The 24,810-nt window shown below is 34.0% G+C and overlaps 1 protein-coding gene across 12 annotated transcripts in view; it reads right to left on the bottom strand.

The window, feature by feature from the left end:
- LOC149774642 (cytosolic carboxypeptidase 3-like) overlaps positions 1-24,810 on the bottom strand; it is a 365,035-nt gene that overhangs the window by 120,734 nt on the left and 219,491 nt on the right. For 10 of the 12 annotated variants that reach the window (XM_089944927.1, XM_089944928.1, XM_089944935.1 and 7 more), the window contains one exon: positions 13,665-13,854. In XM_089944927.1, the coding sequence (XP_089801053.1) occupies positions 13,665-13,854 (190 nt within the window). Of the gene's footprint in view, positions 1-13,664; positions 13,855-21,318; positions 22,758-24,810 lie in introns of those variants that run through there. The other 2 variants (XM_089944938.1, XM_089944939.1) reach the window with 1 other exon arrangement.

Raw genomic sequence — 24,810 nt, 5'->3', positions numbered from 1 at the left:
TGATAACTTTCCAACCTGATTAGCTACATGCAATGATAACTTTCCAACCTAATTAGCTACATGCAATGATAACTTTCCAGCCTGATTAGCTACATGCATTGATAACTTTCCAGCCTGATTAGCTACATGCAATGATAACTTTCCAACCTGATTAGCTACATGCATTGATACATTTCCAACTTGATTAAGAACAATTGTTGATAAATTTCCTGCCAGTTTAAATTCATGTGTTGATAACTTAAAATCCATCTGACAACGAAATGTTTCAACAGTTTCTGATCAAAGATTAAAACTTATTTTTTGTTGGCAGAATTTAGTGGTGAAATTTATATGACCTAACCGATGTCACTGAACATATTTTAATGCAAAATACTCAACTTTAAAAAATATTTAAAATTCACCTATCTTATTTCTGATATAGCTGTACTTGACTACAATTAACATGAAAGAAAAATGTGAGAAATATATTATTGTCAAGTCAAATGTAAATTTACTAGCTAACCTTTGTTCTTAACCAAGGTCACCTAAGGTCAATCAGAATTGGATCCTGGCCATGTTAACACAAAGTATAATGTTTCTTCATTTACACTGAAAATGTGTGGTATTCCTGATTCATCTTGTATGTGAATAGGGGCATATCCAAGTTTACACATAAGAGGGTAAATACTCGCTAAGTAGGCAAACCTTGGTAGGAAGCTCAATTACAAACAGTGTATAAAATCAATATGAGGTCATGTTAAAAGGTAGATACTCGGGTTTGTGAATCATGTCTTATGAGTTCATAGGTAGATGTGTAATTGGGTCTTAGGTTGTTTTGAGGGTAGGTGGATAACTTGGTGAATGGATGGGTAGATAGGTGGCTTGAAGGTATGTGAGTGGTTGGTAGAGTTTTGAGTGTTGATATGACAACCAGGTAAGAATAATGACATTTTATTTATGTGTGAATGTATCAATAAGGTTTAACAGCACATCAACACAATGTTGGCTATACAGTACTGAGTCAGTTTAGGCATCCCCACAAATATATTCAACACAAAGATAAAGGTAAAAATGGGTCACAGCTTTCAAATATGAGCTCATATTGTTGCTATAGGCCGCATTTTTTTAAAATGTCTAGGACTTTATAAGCTGTAACATCATTATTCATGTGATGCATTCCAGCTGGCTCCATCTGTTGTCTTTATGACATACTCCAGGGCATATTTTGACTATTTTACATTAATGAGCCCAAAGGAACTTGGCCAAAGGAAGACATGACATTTAAACTGGATGGCCCTACATGATATATATATTCTACATCAAAAGGCCTACAGGTCTTCACATTATTGCTAATCTATATAAATGAATCTGCAGTGGACATGACTACAATATGCTATGTAATTTAAATTGATGGACATCACATCATGCCTATTTTACATCAATGAGCAAGCTGGTGACTTGGCCAACTGAAGATGTGCATTTGAAATGGGAAGACATCACATCATGCCTATTTTGTATCAAAGAGCATGCTGGTGATGGAGTGAACTGAAGATATTCATGCCTTCCCTTTTGTTGGGAATGTCAGAGGTCTCTCTGATCTGAAATGCAAGCCATTTACAAAATTTTTTCAACAAACAGGTCATAACAAATTCATGACATAAAGCAGAAACCTGTTTAGTCACTGCAACCATGACCTTTTGATCCCAAAATCAGTAAAGCTCTTTCTTATCAACACTGCAATTCATGTATATATTTGGGTTAATGTATCTGGCAGGGTGGGATATCACTAGAATTGTCAAATTGCGATGTAGCACAATGATTGCAATACATCTTGCATTTTATTGGAAAAATCTACAGAAAGTGCAAAACAATAATTAAACATGAACAAAAAGTCCAAGGTATCATTTAACTTGTATGTCTGTTAATCCTTGGTAAGTGGAAGATGACTGGTAAACATCCCTATGTGGGTGATTCCAAATTATGTTGATAATGATTGGTAAACATCCCCATGTGGGTGATTCCAAATTATGTGGATAATGACTGGTAAACATCCCCATGTGGGTGATTCCAAATTATGTGGAAAATGATTGGTAAACATCCCCATGTGGGTGATTCCAAATTATGTGGAAAATGATTGGTAAACATCCCCATGTGGGTGATTCCAAATTATGTGGAAAATGATTGGTAAACATCCCTATGTGGGTGATTCCAAATTATGTGGAAAATAATTGGTAAACATCCTTATGTGGGTGATTCCAAATTAAGTGGAAAATGATTGGTAAACATCCCCATGTGGGTGATTCCAAATTATGTGGAAAATGATTGGTAAACACCCCCATGTGGGTGATTCCAAATTATGTGGAAAATGATTGGTAAACATCCCTATGTGGGTGATTCCAAATTATGTGGAAAATAATTGGTAAACATCCTTATGTGGGTGATTCCAAATTAAGTGGAAAATGATTAGTAAACATCCCCATGTGGGTGATTCCAAATTATGTGAGATAGGCTCCTGTTTGTTTGGAATTACAATGATGGCTGCATCAGTGGCTAGGATTGGATGATGTTGATAAATGTATGCAGTCAAGTTCATCATTCCATGTGCAATTTGCAGACTTTATTCCTGTGTTACATTTCCAACAAATGGTAAGGTAATTGATTCATTTTCTTTAAGAATTTGAGCCACAAGATCAGCCATTTTTAATTGTCGTCTGCTTATACAATACTTCAGGCTTATGTCCACCATTTTGAGTTGTTGCTATGGAAGGAGTGGGATAAAAGTGGAAAACACTTTCTTAATGGAGACCTTTTGATCCAGGTATCAATATGATTCTTTATCTCCCCAAATACAAGCACTTATAAATGTTTGATAATGGCAGATGGCGGAGAACTCAAAATTATTGTGCTGAAATGAAATAGGGAACAGACAAACAGAAAATGAAAAACATACAATATGATATGGCACATCATATTTCATGTGCATAAAAATGGCATCAGAATTAAATGATCTTGTATTTTAACAGTTTTACTTGGCTTCCTGTCCTGCAAATAATGGGGTCAAAAGCTAATATGAATGAGGAGTTAGCTTTTTAAACAATCTGGGACATCCAGATGTTTACTTTCTCAAGTAATTTATTGGATTATATTTTCTACTCATGTCAACAATAAAATTTATATTGATGTAATCCAAAGACACAAGTAACAACAAAAACTTGACAACTGAACAATTTGGTTCTCAAATCTTTACTGCTATCAGGATGTTATACTTACAACTGTATTAAAAGAAACCTACATCAAAACAAAATTGACACTGCATAATGTGTCAGCCAATGGAGATCCTGTGACCCAGGTTCACTTACAATGTTCCAGCCAATGAGTATGTACCCAGGTTCACTTACAAATCAAAAGATAATGTGCCATTTTACAATGTTCCAGCCAATGAGGATCTACCCAGGTTCACTTACAAGTCTTAACAGAATCTGACATTGTAGAATGTGCTGCCCAATAAGGGTCTACCCAGGTTCAGGTCATTACTTAAAGCAAAATAAATAATACAATCCAATCTGACAATATATTATGTGACAACACATCTGGGTTTACAAGTATGTAATACAGAGGTTCCTCATTACAAAAATCTTCAAGTATGTAATACAGAGGTTCCTCATTACAAATATTTTCATGACACAGCTGCCCCTCTTATAGCACTTGTGTGGTCATGAATTCCATTCACTTGCTTAAATGTTATTCAATCATTGTTATTTGAATTATTTCCACTCAATATTAGTACAAGACTAATAAGAGCAAATAATAAGAGAATTTCAGATCATTAAATACCCAGTTTATATGTTTGTTTACAATACAATGACTTATTGTAAGACTCCATCTTACAACACAGATACCCCAGTATAAGAATCTCTCTTATAACACATATACCCCAGTATAGAACTCCTTCATTTATAACACAGATACCCCAGTATAACACTCCCTCATTTATAACATGGATACCCCAGTATAAGACTCCCTCACTAATAACATACCCCAGTATAAGACTCCCTCACTTATAACGCAGATACCCCAGTATAAGAGTCACTCACTTATATCCCATTATAAGACTCACTCACTTATAACACGGATACCACAATATAAGACTCCCTCACTTATAACATAGATACTCCAGTATAAGACTCCCTCACTCATAACACAGATACCCTAGTATAAGACTCCCTCATTTATAACATGGATACCCCAGTATAAGACTCCCTCACTAATAACATACCCCAGTATAAGACTCTCTCACTTATAACACAGATACCCCAGTATAAGAGTCACTCACTTACACCCCATTATAAGACTCACTCACTTATAACACGGATACCACAATATAAGACTCCCTCACTTATAACACATATACCCCAGCATAAGACTCCCTCACTTTTAACACAGATACCCTAGTATAAGACTCCCTCAGTTATAACATGGATACCCCAGTATAAAATTCCCTTGCTTATAGCATGGATACCCCAGTATTGGACTCCCTCACTTATTGATACCCTAGTATAAGACTCCCTCACTTATAAAACAAATACCCAAGATAATACTCCCTCACTTATATCACAGGTCACATTTATATACCAGGTAAAACACGTTATTAAGAGCAAGTACTACACATGAATATATATGGCAATTGATAAAAATGAACACTACACATGAATATATACAGTAATTGAATAACACTGAGCCCTACACATGAATATGTATGGTGACTAAAAGACTTTTCTTTTCACAACAAAATATTACATTTCTCCACTATTAATTAATAATGACAATTATATTTGCTATGAGGAATAAAGTTTGATGACAGTACCCCCTCAGAGAATTGTTAAGATGGCATCAACAGTACTGATATCCCAATACTCAATTCACAGATACCCCAGAATAAGACTCTCTCACTTATAACAAAGATACCCATGATAATAGTCCCTCTCTTATAACAGAGATCACATTTAAATATCAGGTGAAAAAGTTATTAACAGTAAGCACTACACAGAAATAGATATGGCAACTGACAAAAATGAACACTACACAAGTATATACAGTAAATGAATAACACTGAACCTACACATGAGTATATATGGTAAATGAAAGACTTTTTCTTTTGACAACAAAATATTCAATTTCTCCACTATAAATTAATAATGAAAATTATATTTACTATGAGGAATAAAGTTTGATGACAGTACCCCCTCAGAGAATTGTTAAGATGGTATCAACAGTACTATCCCAATACCCAATTCACAGATATCCCAGGGTGCACCTGTCAGACAACAATGCCATATTAAACAATACATTTTCTCCCCTTTCTCTTTTATAGACATTAAACATGGGTACATTAATGACAAAATATAAGCTGTGTTATAATTACATGACATAGGTCTCCCACATTTTATTTCCTGGGGTAGATGAATCCAGCTTATTCCAAAGACAGATAAGTTCATTCACATTTTTCCATTCTGATAGCATTTTTCTGATTGTATTGCCAGACATATTGTAACATCCAAAGTATAGAGCCAATCTGTTCAATCATATTCTTGCAATATAGCACAATATGGCGGGCAAGATTCAGGTGAATTCAGGTAATGGAAATCTAACCCCTGGATAGTAACAGTCATACTACGGACTCTGCAAACATTGTCCCAAACACCAAATCAAATTTCAACTGGTCGGATTTTCCTTTCCTGCCTATACACATGGGGTTGTTTTTATTAATAAATATGAATGGCAAAATGCGTCTGACACTGCCCTGCATTATGTCTTTGCTATGGAAAAAATACATTCCAATTATATTCAGCCATACTCCTGGAAACTGCTCATAAGTTTGATGTAATATATTAGACACTGACATTACATACCTCACTAATTATAACATGTCACAACCCACCTCTACACACCTGATAAGTCATAAGTCATAACATATCACACATATCCCTCTACATACCTGACTAATCATGTCCAAAAAAAACCACATGCCTCGCTTTTCATAACGTATCACACATAACCCGTACGTACCTAACACGTAATAACATATCACACACATCCCTCTACATACATGACTACTCATAACATGTCACTACACCATCTACAAATCTGAGTAGTACAACATGTCACAAAAATACACCCCATAATTTTAAATAGCAAAATATGCAGACCTCTTTGTGATTTGCAAAACATGAATTCCCAAATAGTGAAGGTCACTTGTTCTGGGGCTTTATGACATTTCTCAGTGCAAGATAGGCTATTATGGCAGCTAGTATAACCGGTGGAGGAAGAACCCAAGAACACCCCCATAAATACCACCGACACCAGGGAGCTACTGGCAAGCTTTATCACATACAAACATAGCCCATGACTTAAACAAAAGTGAGATAGCCGTGATCAGTAAAGGCAAGTGCTTTAGACCACTTGGCCACCCGAGTGAAGCACTACATCAACCATGTGACATTCAATGAATATACAAAAGAAGCCCATATTCCAAGTTTGATCAAATTAATCAGATCAGAAATATGGCCTAGTAAGTGGTAACAAGCAATTGTTCATTGGCAGGAAATGAAAGACAAAATGCAAAGCCATATAATAACCTTACTTGGTCAGGTGTGCTAAAGAGATCACCTTTTTGGCCAGGTGAGATAAAGAGCAGATCTTTATGGCCAGGTGAGATAAAGAACATATCCCCTTTTCTCCAACATGCCTTTAATTAAGCCAGGAAAGACATGCATTAAAGGAAACAACAAAAGTTTAACTTTAGGTCTTATTTGTGTGGATTGATGTGGGAGTTAGGGTAGAGAAAAAAGCAAAATGCCAGTGAATAATCAGTAACAATCTAACTACCTGCATTAATTACGATTAAAATATGATACTCAAAGAAAATTAATCACTGCTTTGTAGCAGCAATATTTGTAAGTTGCAGGTTTCTAAAACTTAACGGAATTATACTTTTATCTGTCAGCTTAAGTGTGTCAAAGAATAACTAAGACAAAAATATTGGAAGCTATGATGCTACGATGTTACATCCAAATTTAATGAAGCCAGTTATAGTTAGATTCCCTTGTATTTATATGCTTATCTATAAAGATACTGGAGGCCCATGTGTATGTTTTCATACTTTTTCCATATTATATAGTAAGTCTGCTGTTTGCAAATGCCTGCAATATTTTGAAATACTGTAACCTGGAGGCATAAATAACATACAAAATAACATGATAAATAACATACAAAATAACATGATAAATAACTTAATCATCTGCTGCATCATCTGATTTTAATGCATTTTGGTTTAAATTACCACAAAATTAATCCCTTAAAATAGATACCAATTTTATAACCTTAAAATTATCCCAATTAATTTCCTTACAGTTAATACAAACTTCCTTAAAATACCAATTTAGTTCCCTAGTATTATTGCCAATTTAATTTTCCCCAAAAATTAATACCAATTTAATTCCTTTAAATTTATACCTATTCCTTAAAATGAATACCAATTTAATTTGTTAAAATAATTACCAATTTAATTTGTTAAAATTAATACCAATTTAATCTGTTAAAATTAATACCAATTTAATCTGTTAAAATGAATACCAATTTAATTTGTTAAAATTAATATCAATTTAATCTGTTAAAATGAATACCAATTTAATTTGTAAAAATTAATATCAATTTAATTTGTTAAAATGAATACAAATTTAATTTGTTAAAATTAATACCAATTTAATTTGTTAAAATTAATACCAATTTAATTCTTTAAGTGATGAGAAGGCTAAAGATTTTAGGAAAACATGGCGTCAGTCACTCTACAATCATTCTTTAATAAATTTCACACTGGACAGTTTTTTTTTATATTAATAAAATATTTTATGGCACTTAAAAAACATATCGAGCATTATTTCCAAAAAGATACATTATAATTTTTCTGTTCGAATTTTTCATTTTTAATGGAATGACATAAAATCAGGCAATGTCTCTACTAAACTACAATGAAAGTCTTCAATAACCAAAATCATTATTTACATGAAAATTCCTGTACAGTATACTGTAAACAATACAAAATGCCCAATAAGTTAAGTTCGGGTAATTGGAAATGCCTTGACAATTGTATGAAATACAATCTTGACCAAATCTTGGGCCAGTCACAATAGTGTATTGTCATTAATGATGAGAAATATGAGATGTTCCAACCTGACACATTTTATTAACGATTACTTGCAATACAAGAAAAATGAATTTAAAAACATTAATTTTATTTGTTAGGTGCAATAATAACTAAGTACAATGATTTACATTAAATACAATCCAAATGAATTTGGAATAGCACAGTGGACATATTGTTAGTGTGGCACATTACCTGAAAAATGAGGTCACCATTTCTATAGAAATACAGTAACAAAAAATTATAATGGAACCTGCACCTAATGTGACCTTAAGCATTGTTCAGATTGAATTAATATACATGTACCAATAAGTATGGTCTTCCCACATGTTTCTTACTTTTCATTTGTAGGTTAAACTGAATTATTGTTTTATCTCTATTTATTCTTCAGTCCATTAAGCTGGTGAACAAATAATAAACTAAGAGATATACAGATATACACCGGGATAGACTAAATATAGTACAGACTGGGTTATAATAAATCATCATAGACTGGTATTGGGGACTTTAAGGCACAGATTGGGTCATGATAAATCATCATAGACTGGTATCAGGGGTTTTAAGGCACAGACTGGGTTATGATGAATCATCATAGACTGGTATTAGGGGCTTTAAGGCAAAGACTAGGTTATGATAAATCATCATAGACTGGTGTCAGGGACTTTAAGGCATTGACTAGTTTATAATACAGCATCATAAACTGTTATTAGCAGCTTTATTGCATAGAATGGGTAATAATACATCATAAACTGTTATTAGTGGCTTTAAGGCATTGCATTTTTTATCCTCAAGCTGCCTAGAATTTTCCTTAACTTCTGAAAAAAATCAGCATTGCTTCCTACTGCTTGAAGAAAATATTTGTAATCTCCATGTTATGTCCATATTTCCATTGTCATTTGATGTAAACATTTTCTGCTTTCCAAACAATTATGTTTATTCATCTCAGAGAAATATACCATGCCATATTTAAAGAAGTATCACACCCGCCCAGTTGGGAACAGCTATTCTGATGTACTAATGGATTAGGGGCACACTGTTCTTTCAAATCAATAATAATAAGAAGAAGAATGACAATGGTAGTCCCTAATTTTAACAGTGAATTATACAACAACAGATTTGGTTTGAACTTTATGCATTCCCTCCTTATCATGTTTTCCATAGCAGCCACTGAACATCACCATATAATGAAGTACATTATACATATAATTAAAGTATTACATGAGATGGGATTCATGACTATACCTACCTTCTTACTGGAATTGTGTTATAATGAAGGGCCTTACAGTGAGGGAGTTACCAGAATTGTGTTATAATGAAGGGCCTTACAGTGAGGGAGTTACCATAACTGTGTTACAATGATGGGCCTTACAGTGAGGGAGTTACCGGAATTGTGTTATCATGAATGGCCTTACAATGAGGGAATTACCATAACTGTGTTATAATGAAGTGCCTTACAGTGAAGGAGTTACTGGAATTTTGTTATCATGAAGGGCCTTACAGTGAGGTAATTACCAGAATTGTGTTATCATGAATGGCCTTACAGTGAGGGAGTTACCAGAATTGTGTTATAATGATGGGCCTTCCAGTGAGGGAGTGCTATATTGTAGGTAAATGCACAGACCTTTTAAATGCAATACCCCACAACATTCTTTCTAAGGCTGTTAGAGAGAGATGCATATAGAACTGCAATAAATGCCACATGGGCATATTCTCTGTGTATGTTAGATACATCTTATGTCTATTGGAACTACTGCTTTACTTTATAAATTTAATACCACCCATAGGTAGCCACAAAATCAATCTTCAGTTTCATTTTTTAGGGAGAAAAAAAAGGAATCATGAACTTCAATGAAACAGGCTGATAACGTTTGCGACATGGCACTGCTGATTAGTGTGTTCATATTAGCAACAGTGAATTTACTATTGTGCCAACAGTTGCTATTCATCAACATAAATTACATGATAACGACCAATCTACCTTAAACGCCCACTAAAACATAAAGTTAAGATGCAATACATATTTTTCCAACAATTATGCCTCTAAAGATCTGAAAGGCAAAGTAAATAAGTGAAAATACATTGTGATTGAAACACATAACTGTTGTATAGTGACATTAGCTCTCTGGATTGTTTGGTCTGGACCATAAATGATCACAAGTATTCCTACATGAGCAAAAATAGACTGAAAAGCAGGCAAGGGAACGCCACAAGTTATCACAAGCATAACTGCTACAATCAACAAGCTATAAATATTTTCAACTTATTTATCTACTTCATGAACAAAGGTTTTTAGATACAGAATATCAATGACATCATAAAGTTACTATTTTCTTATTGATACTAATATGTCAAATCCATATTGAAAAATACAGTAAGAAATTATTATTATTGATAATGATGTCAAATCCATATTGAAAAATACAGTAAGAAACTATTATTATTGATAATGATGTCAAATCCATATTGAAAAATACAGTAAGAAACTATTATTATTGATACTAATATGTCAAATCCATATTGTAAAATACAGTAAGAAACTATTATTATTGATACTAATATGTCAAATCCATATTGAAAAATACAGTAAGAAACTATTATTATTGATAATGATGTCAAATCCATATTGAAAAATACAGTAAGAAACTATTATTATTGATACTAATATGTCAAATCCATATTGTAAAATACAGTAAGAAACTATTATTATTGATACTAATATGTCAAATCCATATTGTAAAATACAGTAAGAAACTATTATTATTGATAATGATGTCAAATCCGGATTATTCTCTTAAATGGATGACTACTGTGTCTCCAAACATTTTTAGCTATAACAATATAACATGTTTACCTATAACAATATACACTATTCAGAAATGAAACTAATTTTCCACACTATGCCAACACAGAACAGAATAAAAAATTAGAAACACAATTTAATCTCATACAGAAAAAAAATTATAATGTATTATGAATAATTAAATTATATTTTATTAAAAAGAGTGAACATAAATGCAACTGAACCAAGACAGGGAAAGAGTGATATACAAAGGAAGTTAAGACTTACATCCAGCTGATGCTAAATGTAATGTCATACAGAAAGTCCAAAATAATCTTTTAGGGGGTTCCATTTTTTCTGCTAGTACACATGTCACATGTTCTATAAATCATTAATATTTAGTCAATTACTGATTCACACTTTAAATTCCAATTACCCTGGTTTTCATAATGAGATAGACCATGGACTTAAAGTAACAAAGAAATATCAACCAAGCTGGCATTCACCCCCCACCCACACAACTACATAGTGTACTGACAATGTGAAATATGCCTTATAATAAGTACATGAATGATGAGGAACAATGAAGTTGAATAATTATAATTTAAATTGAATGGAAAATTTCATGAACATGAAAACTCGTTTAAGGTTGTAATGGCTGATGCATGATCACTGATGATTTACTCACTGTCTATGTCCTTTATTTTCCAAAGAACATATTATTCCCATTTATATATGCACTTCTGCACATATCAACTATATGTTAAATAAACAATCAGCAGAGTAGTCCCCCTTTTTCAAATCCCATTTTAATCAGGTCTCTCTGAAATGCTACTTTGTCAAGAGCGCAGATAAGTCCCTTTGCATAAATTGGTTAAAGGGAAGATGTTTTTTCTACAAAGGAAGCCACTTAGTGTAAATTGGTTTAAGGGTAGATATTTTTTCTGTAAAGGTTGCCACTTAGTGTAAATTGGTTAAAGGGTAGATGGTTTTTTCTACAAGGGAAGCCACTTAGTTTAAATTGGTTTAAGGGTCGATGTTTTTCTACAAGGGAGGTCACTTAGTGTAAATTAGTTTACGGATAGATGTTTTTTCTACAAGGGAAGCCACTTAGTGTAAATTGGTTTAAGGGTAGATGTTTTTTCTACAAGGAAAGCCACTTCGTCTAAACTGGTTTACGGGTAGATGTTTTTTCTACAAAGGAAGCCATTTAGTGTAAATTGGTTTACGGGTAAATGCTTTTTCAAAAAGAGAAGCCACTTAGTTTAAATTGGTTTAAGGGAAGATGTTTTTTCTACAAGGGAGGCCACTTAGTGTAAACTGGTTTAAGGGCAAATGTTTTTTCTACAAGGGAAGCCACTTAGTGTATATTGGTTTAAGGGTAGTTGTTTTCAGGTCAACTACGGAAACCTGATCTGAATGTACATCTTGATTCATTTCAATGAATAATCACCTGTGCTGAATACCACTCATGGAATCAGAATTTGAGTTCCTCATTATAAAACTTGTTAACAGTTAAATCTAGGGGTTACAAGTTATTTGTACATGTGGTTGACACAAATATTGCTATAATTCCTTTTTTACCTTTAATTGAGACATCGGCCGTTCTTCAATTGTGCTTTGAATACATCAAAGATTGCCACCACATTTTAATTATACAGAGTAAGGGAAAGATTAAAATATCAGTATTAAATGGAAAAAAGTCAGCATGTTCTTTAAGTTCTCCACATTAATGCCAGATGTGAGCAATGAATAACTCAAACAACGTCAATAATACATACAGACTAATCCTGTTTGCTTGCAAAATGCATGAAAATAAATGTCAGTATAGCCTTTTACAGAGACATCATCGCTTCATTTCTTTCTCTTTTATTGCTGACAAAGAGAGATCCACCAAATTAGGTACCCACGAATATGCATGTTTTACTCCAGCTCAAAGTATACAGCAAAACATATAATTATGAGATACTTGTACCTTTTCCAAACAAACTGATCATGCCAATGGAATACACATCCGAATATAGGTTTGAATAATGAAGTTTTCACCAAACACGCTTACTAAATATATTTCAGACTAGGTCATTATACATTTTAGTAAGCGTCACAAAAAAATAACATAGTTTCGTGTTCACTGAGAGCAATACAAGTGGACAAAAGGTTTTAAAGAAAATATTAAAATCATTAACATTAACAAATGGAGTAACTTGTATATAATTCCCCATTATTTGTAGCACATTAGTACCAAATGGATAAACAGTACACCATACTGTATAAATTCCCCATGATTTCTATTATACAGTGTACATTAATTAAATCATACCAAAACTTTCCATACAATAAGTCAGGTAAGTCATTCGAAACTGCATTACTCATTTTAATGTACACCTTCTTCATGAAGACTTAAGAGTTACATCCCTCTGGTAAAGGTCAAGGTTCATTCAGGGTAAAAATGCAATGTACTCAAATGCAGAAAAAAATCATAAGTTCACAGAACATGCAGCAATTAGGTCTCATTTCAAAGCAAACATAACATTTACATAATGCACTTTGATTTCTGCTTTCTTTCTGCATGTAATTGCTAAAATCACTACTAAATATAAACTATTGAACCCCAAATGACCTCTGGCTTCTGAGGGTCTTCAATGCATGAAAAGTTAGTCTGGAGGAAATGGTTATCTAAATGAAATTGATAAAAAGTCTACATACACTCTCCTTGCTTGACGCAGGTTTCCAGACTCAAAGCGGGACTCAAAATGAAGAGTCGGACAGCATCCCTCTGGAACTGACTGTGGAAAGTGATCTCGACTGCTACGCTCTGAGTCAAACACAATCAAGGCTCCCCTCCATTTTGAGGTGTATGGAGTAACTTGGTTGTCTACATTCTGAGCATTAGAATCTGAAAAAAAACATAATTTACCCAAGTTACAAATGTTTATTTGTTTAAAACTTTTAAAACATATTAAATACTTATCACAAGTGAGAGTACAACAGAAGGGTTTGACTTTTTCACGTCAAGCCTTTAATTAAACTTTAACACAAATGTGGAGATGATGATGATGATGATGATGACATTTTTAAGACAGTTTCTTCTTGTAAGTTTCTATGGTGTTTAATTCTGGTGAATTTGTAGTGTCAGCATATTTTAAAATTAAAATTGCCATTTTCGTTTTTGACTGTTCAACTCAATTATATAATAAATTTGTATTTTCTTGTTTGACTGTTCAACTCACTTATATAATAAATTTGTATTTTACTTGTTTGACTGTTCGACTCACTTATATAATAAATTTGTACTTTGCTTGTTTGACTGTTCAGTTTACTTGTATAATAAAAATAATATGCAACTAGGGGTACACTTAAAATAATAGAAAGGATAAGTCACTGTGTAATAGTTGTATGTGGCAATTACAACTATAAGGTGACAAATTGAGAAGTTACAAAATTTAGTGTTATAGTGTTACATGTAGTTAAAGTCACAGAAGTTTTCAGTCACATAAAAGATTTGAAAACAAAAGTACTGATAATTTATTCCAGTTGCAAACTTTACTTGTTAACATTGTGAAACAAAAGAAATATAAAGCTAAAGGTGAAAAATACTTAGGTCCCTTTGATGTGTTGATAAATTACTGCAATTTTAGCATAGAGGTACATTATACTATACAATTCTAGCATAGAAATCACATCTCACAAGCATGAACCAGTTCAGTGGCAATAAACCTTGTTTATGAATCTAGCATGATCGCGGCAGGAATAATAATCATAAATTATAATCATACAGACTAATTTACAAATTTATCATAAAAGTATACAGTATATGTGCAGCAATGAAATATTATCTTCTTGGGAGAATAAGTATTTCATGGTCACGGATATCAATTTATTGAGATTATTTCATACTCATGTCTCCAGTAATTTATCACCCATTCATGCTGACATTTTTTTCTTAAATATGATGAGATATATATCTGCAGCATTTTGTCATCCACAGTATGCTGTGGAGATAGGATGGGACCCTAAAATTAATTGAGCATAAAATGCTTGTGAATTTCATTAAAATCACATGCTCACTAAAGGATGTGAGGGAAATGTGTGTACAATATCAATAATGAATGTGTATATCAGCAGAAATGTATGTGTATAATATCAATAGAAACACATGTATAATATCAATAGAAATGCATGTGTATATCAATAGAAATGCATGTGTATAACATCAATAGAAATGCATGTGTATATCAGTAGAAATGCAGGTGTATAATATCAATAGAAACACATGTATAATATCAATATAAATGTATGTGCATATCAATAGAAACACATGTGCATAATATCAACAGAATGCACATGCATATCAACAGAAATGCAGGTGTATAATATCAATAAAAACACATGTATAATACAATAGAAATGCATGTGTACATCAATAGAAATGCATGTATATAATATCAATAGAAACACATGCATAATACAATAGAAAAGCATGTGTACATCAATAGAAATGCATGTATATAATATCAACAGAAACACATGCATAATACAATAGAAAAGCATGTATATAATATCAATAGAAACACATTTGTATAATATCAATAGAAATGAATGTGTATAATATCAATATAAATGCATGTGTATATCAATATAAATGCATGTGTATATCGATAGAAATGCATGTGCATTTCAACAGAAATGTATGTGTACAATATCAATAGAAATGAATGTATATCAACAGAAATGCAAGTGTCTATCAATAGAAATGCATGTGTATATCAAAAGAAATGCATGTGTATATCAAAAGAAATGCATGTGTATTTTAATAGAAATGTATGTGTATATTATCAACAGAAATGCTGTCTACATGGAAGTTATCACTAACTTTAATCAGATTGACTTGTCACAAGACTTTAACATAATGCTGATATTGTGTCTATAGTTTAATTTATCATCCACATTTGTGGCATTGATTCACGTTATTTGTAGATTGATAGGAACCCATGTTGGAATAAAATGACCACACTTGATGCTACAGTTCATGTTGACAATCATGTAGCATTGTGTTGAATTTGAAACTGAACAGACTATATGCAGTCCAAGTTGTCAAACATGTAGCACAGTGTTGGAATAAATGACCACACCTTACATAGTCCATGTTTAAAAATCATAGCACTGTGTTGGAATAAATTACCACACCTTACATAGTCCATGTTTAAATATCATAGTACTGTGTTGGAATAAATGACCACACCTTACGTAGTCCATGTTTAAATATCATAGTACAGTGTTGGAATAAATGACCATGCCTTACACAGTCCATGTTTAAATATCATAGTACTGTGTTGGAATAAATTACCACACCTTACGTAGTCCATGTTTAAATATCATAGTACAGTGTTGGAATAAATGACCACACCTTACACAGTCCATGTTTAAATATCATAGTACTGTGTTGGAATAAATGACCACACCTTACACAGTCCATGTTTAAATATCATAGTACTGTGTTGGAATAAATTACCACACCTTACGTAGTCCATGTTTAAAACTCATAGCACTGTGTTGGAATAAATTACCACACCTTACATAGTGCATGTTTAAAAATCATAGCACTGTGTTGGAATAAATTACCACACCTTACGTAGTCCATGTTTAAATATCATAGTACAGTGTTGGAATAAATGACCACACCTTACACAGTCCATGTTTAAATATCATAGTACTGTGTTGGAATAAATTACCACACCTTACGTAGTCCATGTTTAAATATCATAGTACAGTGTTGGAATAAATGACCACACCTTACACAGTCCATGTTTAAATATCATAGTACTGTGTTGGAATAAATTACCACACCTTACGTAGTCCATGTTTAAAACTCATAGCACTGTGTCGGAATAAATTACCACACCTTACATAGTGCATGTTTAAAAATCATAGTACTGTGTTGGAATAAAATGACCACTTTATGTAACAGTTGTCCAAAACCTAAAAAGCATGGTCTGTGTTAACAGTAATCTATGCTGCCCAAACTTACCAAGGTCCATGTTAAGTCTGACATCCTCATTTATACTGCCCAAACTTACCAAGGTCCGTGTTAAGTCTAACATCGTCAGCTATACTGCCCAAACTTACCAAGGTCTGTGTTAAGTCAGGTATCCTCACCTATAACGCCCTAACTTACTATGGATTTACAAAACACAATTTTGCATATATCAGATCTAAGACATTCACAGACTATGCAATGTACATGGTAACACACATCCATCCAATGCCTGTAGCATACACAGTAATATGCATCCATCCAATGCCTGTAGCTATACACAGTAAACATGCATCCATCCAATGCCTGTAGCATACATAGTAAACATGCATCCATCCAATGCCTGTAGCATATAAAGTAACACACATACATCCAATGCCTGTAGCATATAAAGTAACATGCATCCATCCAATGCCTGTAGCATATAAAGTAACACACATCCATCCAATGCCTGTAACATACACAGTAAACATGCATCCATCCAATGCCTGTAGCATACACAGTAAACATGCATCCATCCAATGCCTGTAGCATACAAAGTAAACATGCATCCATCCAATGCCTGTAGCATACACAGTAAACATGCATCCATCTAATGCCTGTAAAATACACAGTAACACACATCCATCCAACGCCTGTAACATACACAGTAACATGCATCCATCCAATGCCTGTAGCATACACAGTAAACATGCATCCATCCAATGCCTGTAGCATACACAGTAAACATGTATCCATCCAATGCCTGTAGCATACACAGTAAATATGCATTCATCCAATGCCTGTAGCATATAAAGTAACACACATCCATCCAATGCCTGTAGCATACACAGTAAACATGCATCCATCCAATGCCTGTATCATATAAAGTAGAATGCATCCATCCAATGTCTGTAGCATACACAGTAACATGCATCCATCCAATGCCTGTAGCATACACAGTAACATACATCCATCCAATGATGTAGCATATAAAGTAACACACATCCATCCCATGCCTGTAGCATACACAGTAAACATGCATCCATCCAATGCCTGTAGCATACACAGTATACATGCAGCCATCCAATGCCTGTAGCATATAAAGTAACACATCCATCCAATGCCTGTAGCATATAAAGTAACACACATCCATCCAATGCCTGTAGCATACACAGTAAACATGCATCCATCCAATGCCTGTAGCATATAAAGTAACACACATCCATCCAATGCCTGTAACATACACAGTAACATGCATCCATCCAATGCCTGTAGCATATAAAGTAACACACATCCATCCAATGCCTGTAGCATACACAGTGAACATGCATCCATCCAATGCCTGTAGCATATAAAGTAACACACAACCATCCCATGCCTGTAACATACACAGTAAACATGCATCCATCCAATGCCTGTAGCATACACAGTAACATGCATCCATCCAATGCCTGTAGCATATAAAGTAACACACATCCATCCCATGCCTGTAGCATACACAGTGAACATGCATCCATCCAATGCCTGTAGCATATAAAGTAACACACATCCATCCCATGCCTGTAACATACACAGTAAACATGCATCCATCCAATGCCTGTAACATACACAGTTACATGCATCCATCCAATGCCTGTAGCATATAAAGTAACACACATCCATCCCATGCCTGTAGCATACACAGTGAACATGCATCCATCCAATGCCTGTAGCATATAAAGTAACACACAACCATCCCATGCCTGTAACATACACAGTAAACATGCATCCATCCAATGCCTGTAGCATACACAGTAACATGCATCCATCCAATGCCTGTAGCATATAAAGTAACACACATCCATCCCATGCCTGTAGCATACACAGTGAACATGCATCCATCCAATGCCTGTAGCATATAAAGTAACACACATCCATCCCATGCCTGTAACATACACAGTAAACATGCATCCATCCAATGCCTGTAACATACACAGTAACATGCATCCATCCAATGCCTGTAGCATATAAAGTAACACACATCCATCCCATGCCTGTAGCATACACAGTGAACATGCATCCATCCAATGCCTGTAGCATATAAAGTAACACACATCCATCCCATGCCTGTAACATACACAGTAACACACATCCATCCCATGCCTGTAGCATACACAGTGAACATGCATCCATCCAATGCCTGTAGCATATAAAGTAAAACACATCCATCCCATGCTTGTAACATACACAGTAACATACATCCATCCAATGCCTGTAGCATACACAGTAAATATGCATCCATCCAATGCCTGTAGCATATAAAGTAACACGCATCCATCCAATGCATGTAACATACACAGAAACACACATCCACCCAATTCATGTAGCATATAAAGTCCAATTCAAAGACTGGCACACATATATTTTATTTAAGTCAACTGTAGTTCATCTAGCATATAAGAACAGAACTCAGTCCAGTCATATTTTTTTCCTCAGTCCTAATTATCATATTGAAATATATTGCTAATTATCATATTGAAATATATTGCTAATTATAATATTGAAATATAGTGCTAATTATTATATTGAAATATATTGCTAATTATTCAAGCAGAGGCAAGGTTAATTATATATTCATGGCCAGGCACATGACACTATCAGCTAAATGACTCTCAAGACAAGGTAGCCTTGATCAGCATTGTGTGTCAGCAAGCCATGTAGAAAACAAACCATTAGCAGCCTCAGTTTTTGTGCCTTCTCTGACGAGTGTTTTTTTTTCTTCATTTGTCCTTGGGCAGGTGGTCGCTCTATACTTGGGCCAGCTACAAAGGCCTAGGTCTTGAGTTATGCCTCTGATTTGGGAATAGCTCCTTGAGCTAATTCTGTATTAACAATCCAAAATGTATGTTGACGATTCAAATCTGCATGCTGCTAAGCAACGTCTGGAAGGCCAAGGTTTTTTCTATAATGATTTTAATAAAACAGTTAAATGAAGTTCTTATGTTGCGTGTTACATAATTCTGATAAATTTTAGTTTGAGACTTTGCATTAGTTCTTGAAAGTCCTATGTGGAATGAGATTTGTCATTACTTAATGACAGTTCCATGTAGGCATTTGACACCTGGCATTGCTTTTATGACAGCTTCATGTATGCATTTGACATCTGCATTACTGTAATGACAGTTCCAAGTATGCACTTTACACTTGGCATTACTTGTATGACACTTCCTTGTAGGCATTTGACACATGGCATTACTTTTATGACACTTCTATGTGTGATGCTGCTATCTGATAAGTAATATTGTGCTGTTAAATGTTTATGATGTAATGTAATTTGTAGTAATAGCACTCCCTCACTATAAGGTTCTTCCTTATAACACAGTCCCTGTAGGTATGGTCATATATTATATTTCATTACTCAGTAGTAGAATTTATATGCATAATATACTTCATTCTAAGGCAGTCTCACAATAAAGCAGCATACTCCATGGTTCCTATAGAGTATTATAATAAGGGAGTAATGTATGATGTGCCTCATTAGTATGCAGTCTCACTACAAGGCAGTATATGACACGACTTGACATTATAATGAGATTGCTTTATTATGTACTTTATTATAAGCCAGTCTCATACTAAAAACTGGTATACTCTATGGCTTCCATGAACAGTACTACCTGCGCCACATAAATTATATGTACCTGACATGTAAATTACATGTACCTGACACATCAATTACATCTACCTGACATGTCAATTACATGTTCCTGACACATAAATTATATGTACTTGACACATCAACTGCATTATAAAAGCAATAAGCCAAACAAAGCAAAGATGAGCTGAGGTAAATTAATTAAGTGTTCCATTTGAACTGAAAAAAAATGTGTCCCAAAATCTTGTCTTTCATGCACATTAATTTAGTTGATTTTATTGGCTATGATGACCATGTGAACACCCGAACTTACTGCATACTGCCACAGTAAAAGCTGCAAGCCAATTTAATAATATAAAAAGATGTATGCTAGAAAAAGACGCAGGATTATCAAAACTGTTTCTAACATAAGGCAAGTCATATTTTGGTTGTGTGTGTGTGTGATTAGGATTATTAATGAAGCTTTAACAATTTTTCAGTCATATCACTACGATGTCTGCAGTGTGGCAGTTTATAGTGATGTGTAGCACTGGTGCATCATGCCGTAGACATGTAGCATGATGGTCTCACCCAGTTACATTAACCTGACACCAGGGCGAACAGACCTAACACTAATGCTGAGCATCTAGAGGCCACCAGAGCGGTCATATTTTAGTTGATTAAAACTTAACCCAGTGAAATTCAGTCAAAATAATATGCTAAATGAGTCTTACCTTCGTTTTTCCGGAGGAAAGGTTCCAGCCATGGTGGGCTTGTGCGTATTAAAGCTGGAGTCTCCAAAATTTCATCTTCATAATATTTTGGCCAGTATGGTCCATATGGCCAGAACTTGATATCTCGTGGTCGAGTTTTATATTTCTGAATGAATTCCTGTAATTGCTTTGAATAATTCCACACCGTTGTTAACGATCGCTTTGGGCGTTCTATGGAAGGGAGTGGATCGAACTTTAACATGTCGCAATCCATTACCATTACTCTGATTCAACTTATTTTCCATCACTCCAAGAAAAATAATGTAGGAATATTATTGGCACAAAATTTACCTCCTTTTTCTGAAGATCTATTTCATGTAACAGCATCTCATGCATTGTTGGAATGCTGACATAAACCAAGATCAGTTTCACTCAAGGCTTTTACATCCAAGGAGGTTCAGAGGTTTAACTGTGATTTCCTCACATAATCTGAATCATTTGCAAAGTCAATAATTTCTGTTAAAATAAACACAAAACACTACAGAAATCATAATGTACAATCAAGGGGTGTAACTATAAAACCATGATCCATCTTTAAGTTTCATACATGATGACTATGAAATTCTAGTCCTGGGTTTAGTATATGTGCTTCCTCCAGAGCATGACAACATACAAATTAAAACTGCCATAAAACAACCAAAACAGCACACAATTCAGTTAACAATTATTGAAACTTATTTAGCTTGAAAACAATGACAAGTTTTATTCCCCAAGGGCAGAGTTATAATTTGTGCAAATCAGAATTGCAACATTATTCTAAGGGCTAAGGAATGTTGGGTAACTGGGGACCTATTGTCACGAGGTAAATACAAATGAAATAATAATGTCCGCTTCAATGAACTGCTTTCTTTACTTTCAAGTATATTACTTCCATCAAGTAATAATGGCTGTAGAAAAATGTTTGCAGCAAGAACTACCACAAGGTAACAATTGAAGATAACACATTATCTCTAAAACTAAGCAGGACTTGAAACAGTCCGTTATTAGAGTATACAAAACCTCAACAGTACAATCAATTCATTTTAAATGTTTGAAGGGCATTAGTCTCACTTATTTCCATGCACATAGATAAAAATAAACATGCACAATGGCAAAGTTGACTAAGGACAATTGTCTATTATGTTTGAAATAATGTCTCATTGATTAGTTAAAACCATTGTTATTTTGGACTCAAGACATACAGGTAGCAAAAAGTTTAAAAAAAACACACTTAAGATCTCAGTCAATTCAATACTGTGTTTGCAATGAAGTTTCCACTGAAACTGTAACAACATTAAAATTTCCCTGTCAATCAAATTTTATTGGAAACTGGGGTTATGTTTTGTGCAGGGATTAGAAAATATTAAATGTCACTGGAAAATATTAAGTAGATGTTTCTCTTGAAATATGAACAGGCTACAATAAATTCCAGATGAAGTTTCTCATCTCTCCAAACCTGATTACAGTGTTTGATTAATATACACACTCCATGATCCTGATCCATTCATGGCGGTCCTGAAATGTACTTGTAATTCTTCCTAACTAGCAATATAATCCCAGACTTTTACTCTCTCCAATATCAAGAACTTCTGTTTTATTCTAAATTCATTCAAATAAATACCATTAGGTTCTATGATGTCATACAAGTTTTATTAATTCAATAAAAGACACTAACAAATTGCATGTAAACTTGGGACATCCATGTCATTACTTTTTTGGCTTTTGCAAATTCTTGGAATCGGATGAAGAACCTTGCTTTGAATGCAGCTTTTTATTGCAATCATCTAAAACTTTATTTTTGGCAGCTTTCTCATCCGTCTTGTCTTTCAAGGTTTGTCGTGAAAATGACGCTGTGGAGAGATAGAGATGAGCCATAGTAAAGCTATTACGACGAGTTGTTCGATGCTCATTAGCGTGATTAATAAGAATGCTCTGTTTCACGTGGCCGCTTGTCGTAGCTGGGTGTGAAGCCATATTGTCAACCATGTCATTTCAAGCCCTTTCATTTAATTAGCAAAGAAACAAGTATTGATCTCTTACCGCAATGTTCAAGTTTTAGTTATAACCTAACTTTTCTCTTTTTTTGAAAAGAAGAAAGTCATTTTTTAACAAGGCATACAATTTCTTCATAGCTAAATTGAATTAAGCATTAGTACCCAGTCTGAGATACTTTTCTGGTTTTAAATTTTGCAAGTAACAGTCAATCTAAGGTGTCATTCTACTAGCATATTAAATATATGCAGCTTTTAATTTAGAAATATCTTGTTTTTGCAAAATTTGCCCAAAGTTTTATACAACTCACATAAAGTTTGACAGAAATGCATTCCAGGTCTAATAAAGTTCTGAAAACTGGATCCACAACAGAACACTTTCCTGAAAACTGGATCCACAACAGAACACTTTCCTGAATTGGCACCACAACAGAACACTTCAATGCATAAACATAAAAACAAAATTTACCAAAAGAACAAAATGTGCTTCTCAAGGGTACTTTGCATCCCAGTCAATAGAACTGCTTCACTCATTCTGTGAAAATCTTCATCTCAATGGAACTGTTTATTTTTTCTGATCATGTTGCCAGTATAACAAAACAGTCAAATCATGCTATATATGCATTCTAAAACTGCATATATTACATGTAACACTGGAACCTTGGTACTGTCTTCACTGTAACCTACATCACAAAATAATACAGCCTAATTTTGATACACGTACAAATCATGCACTTTTACCCTACAATATCTCCTGATTTGTGTGACAATGTTACAAAAGCATTAAAATGTTCCAAAAACCTTTCCAAGCGAATACTCACAGCCTTTTGTCTTAACTGTAGAATTCTCCCAATGAAACTTCACTGTGAAATACTCCCAGCCCTGTCTTCACTGTGGAATACTCCCAGCCCTATTTTCGCTGTGAAATACTCCCAGCCCTGTCTTCACTGTGGAATACTCCCAGCCCTATTTTCACTGTGAAATATTCCCAGCCCTGTCTTCACTGTAGAATACTCCCAGCATTAACTTACTGTAGAATACTCCCAGCCATAACTTCACTATGGAATACACTAGTATTTTGATGAAATAAATAATAAAAACACTGAAAAACTGCACTGACTAAAATGATCAATATATGACCTAAATGTATGATTTAGACTATCCACAGAGAACAGTTCTTTGCTTTAAATGTCCTTCACTAAAACTGCAGAAGCATCTTCTCCTGTTCAGGTTTATAAACAAAATGGCGAATAAAGCATACTGGTTTTAATAGAATCCAACTAACAGATGTGCAGACATCATAACACCAGTCAATTAAATTCTCTTCTTTTCAAGTTTTAATATCAAAATGATTTATCAATAAGAGCTGTAAATCAACTCTGCTAATAAGAGTCCATAAAAGTGCAAATGTTTCCCCAAATAAACAGTGATAAACACCCTACACACAGGTACCTGGATGTCTTTCTACAAAACGTCACCGTGA

This window comes from Sinohyriopsis cumingii, unplaced genomic scaffold (assembly GCF_028554795.1).
Source record: "Sinohyriopsis cumingii isolate HCF-2022 unplaced genomic scaffold, ASM2855479v2 utg000160l, whole genome shotgun sequence".
Taxonomy (NCBI): domain Eukaryota; kingdom Metazoa; phylum Mollusca; class Bivalvia; order Unionida; family Unionidae; genus Sinohyriopsis; species Sinohyriopsis cumingii.
Note: the sequence above shows the minus strand (reverse complement) of the source record. Positions and strands in the feature narration are given on the sequence as shown.